Raw genomic sequence first — 14,289 nt, forward strand, 5'->3', positions numbered from 1 at the left:
AAAAAGATATGGAATCTTTATGTGTGTACCTTTAGTCGAAAAATAGAAAGAAGACACTGACAATCATGATCTGTCTTTGAAACTATCGTCAGAAATAGCATACAACCTGGAAACAAAGAGGTGCCTTGGAGGAAGGAGTGAACATGACTAGATAGTATTAGACACTAAGTTAAAAAATGGTATTATGAGGGTTTAGGTTTTACAGTTAATGTTCTTTGGATGAGACGGAGTACATTCAGGGTGATATGGCTGTAGACAGGAGTGCTCTCTGGGAAAAAGGAACAACAGTAAAGTATGAAATCACCTTAGTGAAGACCAGTCAGCACATAGATTTAATAAAGTAATTAACTACATTTGTCTTGTTTCAGATGCAATAAAATGAAGAAATGATATTTACCAGGGTTTGTCTTCTCAAGTTGATACCATCGGTAAAATGCTCTTTTCTTCTGTTCACTCAGGTCTGACCCCTGCTGCAACAGCCAGTGAGAGATCCGGCTCTGGCTGATACCTGTGGCAGAGAGAGAAACAGCTGTGAGGGCACTGTTGGTTCTAGGTTACTGCGTGCTTTATTCTCTGAGTCACTCTATATAACAAAGCACCATGAGCAAACTCTCTAATATTGAACTTTTTTGTAAATGACTGCACTGGCTAGAATATATTCAGAAATGATCTACAAAGCAAAGCATTTTATTAAACAAGACTTGAAAGTGGTCTCTAAAATTAATCTATAAGCTAAGTTCATGTGAGATAAAGAGATTCTTACTAGTTGTATGTTGGAAGCTGATTAGATTTGTATTCCTACTACTACCTGAAGCCCAATCCTGGTTGAGAATATTAGAATATTAGAACTTTTACCAGATACAAGAAGAAGGAAAAAAAAAATCAAGCCAGCAAGTTTAGCTATTCATTATCAATACTGAGAAAAAAGATTTAGGGACTGAGAAAGGAGAGGTCATTGAAAATAGCCTCTTCAATAAGGCTTCTAGCTTATTTGTTAATTCATGTAGGCATTTTCAGACTCCTTACTATTACTACAGGTAACAAAGAACTGGAAGAATTTTAGAGTTATGCTACAATACGACCTATTAAGAAATCTCAAGAGGTAAAGACATTCTTCTAAGACACAGACTTATTAAAAAAAAAAAACTGAACAGAATATAAAGCAGTAGTTTTCAGCTACCTCTAAGAAGTTCTTGACAGCAATTAATTAGAAATGTGAAAAACCTCCACATGTGAAAGTAAAAAACCATGACTAAAACTTACTAGTATGAGAATCACATGCTTCTTCTGGTCATTATAGCTATACAAAAAAATGAATAATTCAACATACAACTGGCAAAAGCAAAGAGTAATAGGGAAAATAAAACTGTCTTACATACCCGAGGTACTTTGCAAAAGACTATTCAGCTATCATAGAGGGTTAACAGTATCTAAATTCTCCCAAGGAATTACTTATGGTAACTGGATGGTACTGAATGCCACCTGTGCCAACACTCATTTAAAGCTATATAATGCACAACAGGAAGAATGGTTATCATGAAATAACACACCTCCTAACATGAGAAGAAAGAAGAGGGCTGGTGATCACACTGAATTCATTAAAAGCAAGCCCCCAGAGTTTCATACCTTAAAAACCTATGTTACAAGAAAATTTGAGGAAATTGAGGAGAGGAGAATTGTTAAAAGAAAGGTTGGAGTTTTTCAAGCAAGTTTCTCTGACTGGAAATAACTTTCACTTTCAAAGGATGAAAGTCAGTTTTCCAAAACCTAGGTGATAACATTCTCAAGTAATTCACACAGTAGTTTTCCAGTGGACTACAATTCAATGAGATGCAAGTGTTAGCAGCTAGCACTGTATGCTTGTTCTAAGAGAATGCAAATTATTCCATATAATTAAATTAGCCATTTAGCAATGCTTTCACCGAGAGTCTAGTTTCAAACTTTATACTACTTTTTACTTTACTTTTTTTTTTTTTTTAAGATTTTATTTATTTATTCATGAGAGACACAGAGAGAGATGCAGAGACATAGAGGGAGAAGCAGGCTCCTCACAGGGAGCCTGATGCAGGACTTGATTCCAGGACTCTGGGATCATGTCCTGAATCGAAGGCAGACGCTCAACCACTGAGACACCCAGGCATCCCTTTTGACCTTACTTTTAAACAAGGGTGAAAAAAAACAATCATTTACCACCATAAAATAAAACATGGTTTTCATGTCATAAAATGAAACTATTTTATATGGATTCTTCATATTGGTACCATACTACTCAAAAATAGGAAATATGAGAAAAATCTCTTAAGAAAAAAAAAGAATATACAGAGATTCAGAAACTTTTAGTATTGAATCTTCTGCACACAAGTCACAGAGCCCACTGGATATTGGAGCTGTCCAGGTCTGGCTGTGCTGTAGTAGAGGAAGAGGGCGAAAGCTCATCAAAAAGAGTTAAATTATGGTCCATTCCCATAATAAAATACTGGGCAGACTTTTAAAATGTTCTAAGACAGCCATTAAAACCAAACTAACACAAAAACAAATCAAATAAACAAAAAGCCATCAATACCAAGTGTTGGCAAGGACATAGAGTCTATGAAACTGTCACATTGCTGACAAAAGTTAGATGTCAGGGCCACTTTGAGAAACACCTGGGCAGTATCTACTAAAGGTGAAAATATGCATACTGTATGACCTAGCAATTTCTTTCCTTGATACAGCACAGAAATTTGTACATACTCAACAGAAACATGGGCACAAGGCATATACATCTTGTACACATACAGGCTTATGTGAGCATTACTCATAATAATCCCCAATCAGAAACAACTCAAACATCTATCAACAGAATACATAAAAATCATGATTTATGCATTCTACTAAAGACTACCATACCAAATAGAAAAAGGATAAACCACTGACTGCTACATGAAACCATGTAAAAAATTTTCACAAAAATAATAAAGGCCAAATAAAAGGTCAGACATACACATAAAAAAGCCACCCACAATCATATTACTCAATTTATATACAGTTAAAAAATAAATAAAACTTATCTATATTAATGGGAAAGGGGTTAATTATAATTAACTGGGAGGTGTTATGAAAAAGGGTTATGTAGTGATTGGCATTGTTAACTGGTCTTTTATTTTTAAAAAAGTATTTATTTGTTTATTTGAGAGAGAGAGAGAGCATACACACAAGAACAGGGGGAAGAGCTGAGGGAGAGGCAGACTCCCGCTGAGCAGGGAGCCTGACAGCGGATGAGGGGCTCCATCCCAGGACCCCCAGGATCATGACCTGAACTGAAGGCAAATGCCCAACCTAATGAGCTACTCAGGTGCCCCAGCATCATTAGTGATTCTGATCTTGATGGTAATTATACATGTCTTTACTTTGTAAAAGTAATTAAACTTGGACACTTTATATATATTTCAATCAAAAAAAAGTTTCCCCAAAAAGTTTTCAAAATTCTATGCAGTGTTTAAAAAATTCAGTTGGTATGTATCAATATGTAGATGACCATGATACAAATGAAAAAGTATACAGTTTTATAAATATATTTTTACATAGCCAAAGATACAAAATAGGAATTTGGAGTGGCAGATTCTTTCTACATTGCATACCTTTATATTATTTTCTTAATCTTCCTACAAAGAAGTATTAATTTATTTTATTTTTAGCCCTTCCCTATAAACACTACATGCTTTATTGGTTGTTTTAAAAACACTGTAATGAAGTTAAACAACAGATATGTGCCAAAAGAAGTTACTTTCAGCCTTCTCTTGCCAATCTCCTGAGGTAAGCAATGTTAACTATTAACATAGGTTGTTCCACAACTTTCTCCATACGTAACCAACCTGATAAAACAAATGGAAAAAAATGTAATAAAGAATATCTTCCTATCTAGTCTTTTGTGTGAGGAGGAAATAAAGAATGTCTTCCCTGTAAATTTAGTATTAATTTTCATATAGTATATACAGAAAATAAAGTAATAAAGTAGTTTTTTCCAGAAGAGTCACTATAAAAACTAAATATGTACAACAACACACTTTGGAGTGATTTTTCTAAATTAGCAGCTTGCTGATAAGGTTCCTTTAACACTCATCCTTCTGTAGCTAGTTCAAGCCTTTGGAACTTTAGTTGATCTAGGTGTCAAAAGGACTTGCTTTTCTTTTCTGTCTGCTTTGGTACTTCTCCTTGGGAGAAAAATTCCCTCACTACCCACCTCCCCCCCCCCCCCCCCCCCCGATGAAAAAAGAAAAAAGTCATTCTCCACGTTTTAGCTCTTCAAAACCTCTTCTCCACCTTTCACAGGGAAGAAGAAAAATTCACATATAATTTTCATAACTCTCTTACACTGAGATACTAAAACTAACTCCCCATTAATTTCTTTCCAATAAGAAAGTGATTGGTCACACTGCATTCAAAAGACAAAAAATATCATTCTCATTTACATTCTTTTCTGAGCTTTAGTTTCATCATGCTCCTTCCAGTTCCTCAAATGCCATGCTCCCTTCCACTAGAGGGCTCTCTACTACAACCCATTCTGGCACAAATCCCTAATACTAAAATTTTAAATGTTTTCCACTTCCTGTGCAATGTGTCACTACTGACCAATCAATCACATCATCTTCACCCTTGAAATGTTAGATACAACCATCCAGTGTAACTTTTCAGTCAGCTTCAGGGGCTGCTTTGCTAGCTCCTTACATGTTAGTGTCCCCAGGGTTCCATCTCTAAGAATCTTCTCTCATTCTATACACTCTTCCTTTGGTCATCACAACTATCAAGTCATGATTTTAAAATTCTAAATGCCAATGACTTCCAGAGCACCAGACTGTTCTTTCAAACCTTCTGCGAGATGGCTTCTTGAGATTTTTCCCAGTCTCCAATATCATTAATTTAATTAATATCATCTTCCTTTAAATCTGCTCTTCTTCCCGTGTCCCCCATCTCAATTCTACCTTCCACTCTACTCTTTCCTCCAATCCTCACATGATTACCATATCCAATCCCTTCTTAAAATTCTCTTTATGTTCTCTCCAATCCTCATTCCTGATGTTTGGAATCTCAGCCTCTTTTGTCTACACAACTGAAATAAATCTGATAAAAGAACAAGCCATCTAAGAAAAACAAAGACAAAATCTTCATGATCAGATCCTTTTTAATTACAGGATCATTTCACAATTGAAAAAGTAAAATGTGATTCTTCAGCAGTTTTCTACTTGAGAACTGCAGTCATCTCTACAATTTACCTTTTACAGTGCAACTAGTTATATCGCAAAATTTTAAGTTAAAACACATTCTCCATAGAAATAATTCATAAACATGCAGAAAAAAAATCCATCCTCCATCCCAACTTTTCCCTTATTTCCTATCCTAGAGTTTTATTTGGTGTGAATCCTTCCTGATTGTTTCCTGCACACTTAAGACACGAACATAAACATACATATACATCTAAGTTTTTTTAAACACATATTTGGAGTTATTCTATACATAACAATGTTTCTCACATAATTGGAATTTTTTATGCAGTACATAATGAATCTTCATCATTCTAATGATGATATAGTATTCTACACCAAAATCCATTTACATATTTACCTATTATTAAACATTCCAGTTGTTGCTAATGGTTTACTATTATAAATGATGATGCAATAAGCACTCCATGTATATCTCTGTATATATGAATGGTTATTTTAGGACTGATTCACAAGAATGGAATTTTTTATTCAAAGCATACGGGCACTGAAGTTTGTGACCAATACCAGATTGCCCCCAAAAAAGGTTGTACCAAATATTATATTCTAACCAATAGTGATGAGACTGTCTCTATACATTCTCATGATTACTGAATACTAAAAAACTTATTTTGAAAGTCTGACTTTTTGTAATGCATGCTCATTATTAAAAAAGAATTATAAGCAATTCAGAGGAAAGAAAAAATTAAGAGGAAAGCTAATAAAAACACACATATATCCAAATTCTTACTACTTAGAAATAACCACACTCATGACAAGATCATTCCAAGCATATGTAGACCCTGGGTAGGCAGAAATAATTGCTAAAGGTGGACATATGCATACTGTATGACATACTATATACAGAATTTTAAAATATAAAATCCAATTTGATTTGGATGGAGAAAAAAATTTTTTAATAAAGTAGAGTGGAAATAAAAGATGTACTCAGGTTTAGTAAATGCTTTTTAAAGGCAAGTAAGGTACCTAAAGGAATACATTAAAGCAAGGAAAAGGATTTTACAAAAACATCAGGAGGTTGGAAGCATTACTTTCTAACTTCTGGGCAATATGTAATGGCTCCTGGCTTAAAAAGCTGAGGAAATTAGCAAGTAGTGGTGGCCAGGCTCTAAGATGACCCTTAATGACCCTCTTTGTCATCTCCTTCAACCCTGCTTGATGGCTGGTTTGTGCACCACAGAATATGGCAGAAACGACAGTCTGTGACTTCTGATATTAGGTTATGAACAACATACAGCTTCTGTCCTGCTCTGATGGTTGGTTCTAAGGGAAGCTAGGTGTCATGCTGTGAGCCCACTCAACCTGACCTGTGGAGAAGCTCATATGGCAAGTAACTGAGGCATTCTACTGAGAACCATACAAGTGAGGCATCTTGGACATGAGTCCTCTAGTTTTAGTTAAGTCTCCTAGCGACTACAACCTCCTAAGACACCCCAAACCAGAATGACCTGTCTAAGCTGCTTTTGGATTCCTGACTCACAGAAACTGAGATTTAGGTTCCAAGTTGTTAAGACCTAATGTTATTTCTTATTCAGCAATAGATAACAAATACATACACAGATACTATATTTTCCCCGTATTTCTCCCTGGCCTATACACTAGCTCCTGATATTTGGAAGATATTTTTGCATAGTCAATGTTTATGTTCTGTTCTGGATTCATAATTCCCATAGTTGTTTATTCATAGTTCTAGATTCAAACGAATTCAAGATTTACCATACAGTACATTTTTTTCGTTTTTAACTGAAATATATCTTACCTAAAGGACACTGCTCTTAAATATATATATATTTCAATGGCTTTTGACATATGTGTGCACATGTGACCATTATTTTCATGCTTCCTAAAATAAAATAACTGTCCCTTTCCAGTTAAGTCCTAAATTCTATGTTTTCAATTTAATTTTTGGTTGGTAAGATTTCTCCATTAAGAGGTTTTTATCACTACAGGTTTATTGGTGTTGTACTCCCAGTCCTTGTATGCTTATGTTTGTCTTCTATGTTTATTTTTTGAGAACAACACTACAAGGGAAATAACTTGGAGGGGAAGAGTCTTTCCTTCAAACTCTGTTAAACTATAGTGATGTCAGTGGGAATGGCCAAGTAAGGACCTCTGAAAAGCAAGTCCTCTATAAAAGCAACAACAGCAAAAGAGGCTCTACTATAAAAATACTGACAAAATTGTCAATCAACTTTTCCAGAACTCTGGAACTTAACCAAAGGTTTGCAACAATCCAAGGAGTCCTTATTCAAGATAAAAAGCTAAATTTTAGTAAGGCCAGTTGTATGACTTTTTAACCAGACCTACACTTATTCCCATCATCACAGTAGACTTGAAAACCAATATTCTGGGATCCCTGGGTGGCGCAGCGGTTTGGCGCCTGCCTTTGGCCCAGGGCGCAATCCTGGAGACCCAGGATCGAGTCCCACATCAGGCTCCCAGTGCATGGAGCCTGCTTCTCCCTCTGCCTGTGTCTCTGCCTCTCTCTCTCTCTGTGACTATCATAAAATAAATTAAAATAAAAAATAAAAAAAAGAAAACCAATATTCTTGCAATCACAGTGAAAACCAGGAGTGGCCAAGTAGTCACTGGAGGTTTTCCCCAAAACACCATTCAAAGAGAACTATCATTATTTGACCTATTTGGCAATGCCCTGGAAACTCCCTTTTGTAAGGCTTGCCCTTATTTGACCTGATTCAGACCTCATTCATGTAAATAACCTTTTCTCAAGAAGGAAAGAATGAAAGGAGGTGGTTTGTTGAAAACAATCAGTGACAATCATTTAACACTGCATTAATATTAATTGAGGTAACAATGACATTTGAGGCAAACAAGGAACTGACCAAAATATTTAAAAAGCTGAGGAATGAGAGGTCTATGAGTAACTTTGACAAGCTCTAACATATTTTTAGGAAATCTAAAAGACCAGGCATATGTATAGTGCTGTGTACATGATTAGGTCTACATGCATGATCACAGTAATGTGCATGCACAGGGAAGAGCTGTGAAAGCCCTAAGGTCTCACCTCTGGCTAAGTGAAGCATGATGTAAAGAGAAAGTGAAAGCAGAGGCAGAATTATGAAGTACCTACCTGAGTATTAAAGGCATGCCTCAAAGCACATTCAAAGCCCCTTCAAAAGCTGGCAAATTTATTGGCTCCTGGCATTTAAGGAAATCTCTGTCCAATAATTAGCTGATAACTAAGATAACAAGAAACTTCAGTAGCCACACACCATAAAGAATACTGACTATAGGATTAGTTCAGGAAAGTCATTAAAAAAGAAAGAGCAACAATATCAAACAGCAACCACAACAAAGGGTGTGGCGAGGAATCTGATTTCCAGATTTCTGCATTATATTATTTAAAAAGTGCCCAGGTTTGAAAAACAAAACAAAATTTATAAACCATGCAAGGAAATAAGAAAGAATAACACAAACATAATAAAAGAAGCCGTCAATAAGCGTCTTTGAAGAAATCCAGATGTTGGACTTACTAGACAAAAATTTAAATCAGCTATTTTAAAAATATTCAAAGAAGTAAAGAAAACATGTCTAAAGAACTAAAGGAAAGTCTGAGAAAAATGTCTCATCAAACAGATTATCAATAAAGAGATATGAATTACAATAAAGAATCAAATAGAAATTCTGGAGTTGAAAAGTACAAAGAGTGAAATGAAAAATTCACTAAAAAGTTTCAACATCATAAGTGGACTAGCAGAAGAAATATCAGTAAATCTAAAGACAGGTGGACTGAGATGACCTATTATGAGAAACAGAAAAGTGAAGAAAGATTATAAAAAAATAATGGCCAAATAATCCCAAACTGGTAAGAAAACATTAACCTAGAAGAAGCTCAGTAGTATTTAAGAAGGGTAAACTCAGAGATCCATACCTAGAAACATAAATTGTTGAAAATCAAAGACTAAGAGAAAAATTGAAAGCAGCAAGAGAAAAGTGACTCATTATGTATAAGGAATACTCAATAAAATTAATAGCTGATTTCTCGTTAGAAACTGTCAGAACTCAGAAAGCAATAAAATAATATATTCAAAGTCCTAGGGGAGAAAGAAAGAATGTCAAACAAAAACTCTATATCCAGCAAAACTATTCTTCCAAAATGAAAGAGACATTGAGGCATTGCCAGATGAACAAAACTGGATAGAATCTGATGTCTGCAGACTTGTCCTACAAAAGAAAAACTAAGAATTCCTTCAGCTGATATGAAAGGACACTAAATAGTAATTCAAATACACATGAAGGATAAAGAGTGCCAGTAAAAGCAATGACATAATAAACATAAAAAACAATATAAATGTATTTTTTTGTTTATAACTCCTTTTACCCTATTTGATTTAAAACTGGATAATGTAATAATTATAAACCTAAGTTGATGGGCAAACAATGTATAACATGTAATTTGTACGACAATAATGGCACAAAGCAGGGGGAGAGAGAATGAAGCCATAAAGGAGTCAAGTTTTTTTATATTATTGAGTTACTATTAGTTTACACTAGCTTGTTATAAATTATATAATTTATAATTATATAATTATAAATATATTTATAATTATATAATTATAAGTTAATGGTAATCCTCAGGGCAACCATTAAGATAATAACTTAAAAACACATAGTAAAAGAAATGGCAAGAGATTTAAACTGGTACACTAGAAAATATTTAACAAAAGAATGAAGTAATTAAGCAATAAGGGAACAAAACAGACACAACACAAAAAGACAGATATAAATCCTACCTCATCATAATTATACTAAATTTAAATGGATTAAACACTCCAGTAAGAAAACAGGGACTGGCAGAATGGATAAAAAACATGATCCAACTGTACGTGGTCTGTAAGAGATATATTTTAGATTCAAAGACACAAATAGGCTGAAAGTAGAAGTATGACAAAAGCTATACCATGTAAACATAGCCAATGAAAGTTTGGCTAAAATAGACTTAAAAACAAAATTTGTAAGGAGACAAGAGGGTTAGGTTAATTCATGAGGAAGATAAAACTAAATATATAAATATAAAAAAGAGCTCCAAAATATATGAGGCAAAAATTGACAAAATTGAAAGGAGAAATAGACAATTTTTTAAAAGATTCTATTTATTTATTCATGGGAGACACAGAGACATAGGCAAAGGGAGGAGAAGCAGGCTTCCATGCAGGAGCCCAATGTGGGACTTAATCTCGGATTTCCAGAGGCAAGGTAGATGCTCAACTGCTGAGCCACCCATGCGTTCCAAGAAATAGACATTAAACAACAACAGCTGGAGACTTCAATATTCCACTTTGAATAATAGATAAAACAACCAGACAGAAGGTGAAAAAGGAAACAGAAGATGTGAACATCATAAACCAACTAGACCTAACAGCTAAAAGACATTCTACTCAACAAGAGTAGAATACACATTCTTCTCAAGTGTACATGGAACATTTTACAGGATAGATAGATGTTAGTCCACAAAACAAGTCTCAATAATTTTTAAGTCATATGAAGTATGCTCTACAAACACAGCAGAATGAATTATAAATCAGTAACAGGAAAAAACTGGAAAATTCACAAATATGTGGAAATTAACAGAGTCCTAACCAATGAGTCAGGGAAGAAATTATGAGGGATATTATAAAATACTTTGAGATTATTAAAATACATATACATACAACATTCCAAAACATATGAGATGAAGCTAAAGAAGTACTCAGAGAGAAATTTGTTGTAAATGTCTCTACTGAAAAAAAGAAAAAATACCTCAAATTAATACTCGAGGCTTGCACCTTAAAAAAACTGGAAAAAGAGCAAACTAAATCCAATATAAGAAGATGAAGGAAATAAAATCACATAAAGGAAAAATAAATGAAGCAGAAAATAGAAATATAATAGAAAAAATCAACAAGATAATAAATTGATTCTTTGAAATAGGCCAACAAAATTTAGAAACTTTTAGATAGGTTGACAAGCAAAATGAGAGAAGACTCAAATGAGTGAAGACTCAGAACTAAAATCAGGAATGAAAGAGAGGGCATTCTTACTGACCTTACAGAAATAAAAACAGAATTCTACGAACAACTATATGCCAAATTATATATAACCTACATGAAAGGGACAGATTCTTAGAATAACCTACTGAATTTGATTAAAAAAAACAATATCTGAACAGATCTACAGCAAGTAAAGATACTGAATTAGTCAAAATCTCCCCACAAAGTCATATGACTACACTGGTAAATTCTACCAAGTATTTCAAAAAGAATTCACACACACACACACACACACACACGCACACATGCATGCTAATCCTTCACAAACTCAAAGAAGGAGGAAACACTTCTCAATTCATTCTGTAAGGATAAAACCAGACTAAGATACTGCAAGAAAACTATAGATCAATATCCCTTATGAGTACAAATGTAAATATTATCAACAAAATAACTAGCAAACTGGTTCCAACAACATATAAAAAAGATTATACACCATGACCAAATGGGATTTACCTCAGGAAAGCTAGGTTTACTGAATACATAAAAATCAAGCAGTATAAAACACCATATTAGTAAATGACAAAATCCATGGGATAATTTTAAGACACAGGAAAAGAATTTGACAAAACCCAACATCCTTTTGTGATATAGAACACTGAACAAACTAGGAATAGAAGTAAACTTTCTTACCTTGATAGAGGACATCTATGAAAAATCCACAGTTGACATCATACTTAGTGGTTAAAGACTGAAAGCTCTGCCACTAAGATCAGGAACAACACAGGGATGTTTGCTCTTACTATTTATATTCAATATAGCACTGGAGGTTCCAGCCAGAAGAACAATAAGACAAGATAAAGAAATTAAAAAGCATTCAGATTGGGGAAGGAGAAATAAAACAACCTGTTGGCAGATGACATGATCTTGGATATTAAAAAATCTGAAGGAAACTATGTGAATGCACACAAACACAAAACTATTAGAACTAATAAATGTGTTCACCAAGATTACAGAATACAAAATAAACATACAAAATTAAATTTTATTTCTATCCACTAGCAATGAATAAAAAATTCAAAAAGTAATTCCACTTACAATTGCATCAAAAAGAATGAAATATTTAAGAATAAATCTAACAAAAACAATGCAAAACCTGTAAAACAAAAACTACAAAAAACTGTTGAAAAAATTTAAGAATATCTAAATAAATGGAAAGACATTTCATATTCATGGATTGAAGGACTTAATATCATTAAAATGATAATACTCCCCAAACTGATCTACAGATTCAATGTAGTTCATATTCAAATTGCAGCTAGCTTTTTTTTTTTTTTGCAGAAATTAATATAGTGATCTTAAATTTCCTATGGAAATGTAAGGGACCCAGGATAGCCAAAACAATCTTAGGAAAAAGAAGGACAAAGTTGGAGGATTCATACTTCCCAGTTTCAAAACTTACTATCAAATTATATAATCAACACCATGTGATACTGTCATTAAGACAGACATACAGATCAGTAGAACAGAACTAAGAGTCGAGAAATAAACCCATACATTCATTTATGGCCAACTAATATTTGACAAAGTTGACAAGAAAATTTAATAGGAGAAGAACAGTCTTTTCAACAAACAGTACTGGAACAACTAGATATTCAAGCGCAGAAAAAACGGATGTTGGATTCCCACCTTACATCATACACAAAAATTAACTCAAAATTGATCAGAGACCTAAATGTAAGAAATTATAACGCTCTCAAAAGAAAACATAGACATAACTCTATGTAACTTTGAGCTGGGCACTGGTTTCTTAGCCAAAAGCAACAACAAAAAAATGGATATTATCAAAATTAAAATCTTGTGTGCATCAAAAGGCACCAATAAGAATGTGAAACCTGTATCTGACAAGGCACTTTTACCTAGAATACATAAAGAAGTCTTACACAATTCAACATTAAAAAATAAAAACTCAATTAAAAAATGAAAGATTTGACTAGACATTCCTCGAAAAAAATATACAAATGGCCAAAAAGCACATGCAAAGATGGTCAACATCATTGGTCATTAAAGAAATTCAAATTAAAACTACAAGATACCACTTGACGACCACTAGGATGGTTATAATTAAACAGATGAATAATCACAAGCATTGGTGATAATTTGAAGGAACAGGATCCCTCATATATTTGTGGGTTTGTCAAATGGAAAACAGTTTGGCAGTTCTTCAAAATGTTAAACACAGAATTATCACAGAACTCACAATTTCAGTCCTAGGTATATTCTAAGAGAATTTGTCCACGCAAAAACTTGTACATGAATGTTCACAGCAGCATTATGCATAATAGTCAAAAAAGGGGAAATTCTCCAAACATCCATCAACTGATTAACAGATAAAGTACAGTATATCTAGATATTGGAAAATCATTCATTATTTAAAAGAAATGAAGTACTGACATCATAACAGGTAATCTTTTCACAACCTTGGAAACATTATGCTAAGTAAATGAAAGGTAGACACAAAAGTTCATAGAGTGTATGAGCCTATTTTATGAAATGACTAGAAATTTGTCTCTAGATAAATCTATAGAGACAGAAAGTCAGTCAGGGCCTGCCAGGACCTGAGGGAATAAAAAACTGGGGAATGACTTACGGGTATGTAGTTTCTCCATGTTAAATTTTATTTATACAGGAATATTCCCATTATTCTTGTTGCTTAATCCCTTTCAAACTTTTTCTAAGATTTATTTATTTGAGAGACAGAGAGTGCAAGTGGGGTGAGAAGCAGAGGGAGAGGAAAAGAGAATCTCAAGCAGACTCTGTGCTGAGTTTGACCTAGGGCTGGATCTCAGGACCCTAGCCAAAACCAAGAGTCAGACACTCAACCGACTGAGACACCCAGGCACCCCTAGAGGTGTTATTCTTAAACCAAAAATAGTGTATGAACTATTCATAACTAAGATACTTTCAGACAAACTTATTTCTTTCTCCAGAATGGAGGAAGCATGTCTCAGTGCCCACCATTTTCTCATTTGACTCAGAAT

General features: G+C 34.0%; 1 protein-coding gene across 17 annotated transcripts in view; it reads right to left on the reverse strand.

Annotated features, from left to right (window-relative positions):
- The window catches only part of HMBOX1 (homeobox containing 1), a 189,361-nt gene that overhangs the window by 64,005 nt on the left and 111,067 nt on the right, over positions 1 to 14,289 (reverse strand). For all 17 annotated transcript variants that reach the window (XM_038573691.1, XM_038573704.1, XM_038573690.1 and 14 more), the window contains one exon: positions 398 to 508. In XM_038573691.1, the coding sequence (XP_038429619.1) occupies positions 398 to 508 (111 nt within the window). The remainder of the gene's footprint in view (positions 1 to 397; positions 509 to 14,289) is intronic.

The sequence above is a fragment of the Canis lupus genome, chromosome 25 (assembly GCF_011100685.1).
Source record: "Canis lupus familiaris isolate Mischka breed German Shepherd chromosome 25, alternate assembly UU_Cfam_GSD_1.0, whole genome shotgun sequence".
In the NCBI taxonomy this organism is placed as follows: Eukaryota; Metazoa; Chordata; class Mammalia; order Carnivora; family Canidae; genus Canis; species Canis lupus.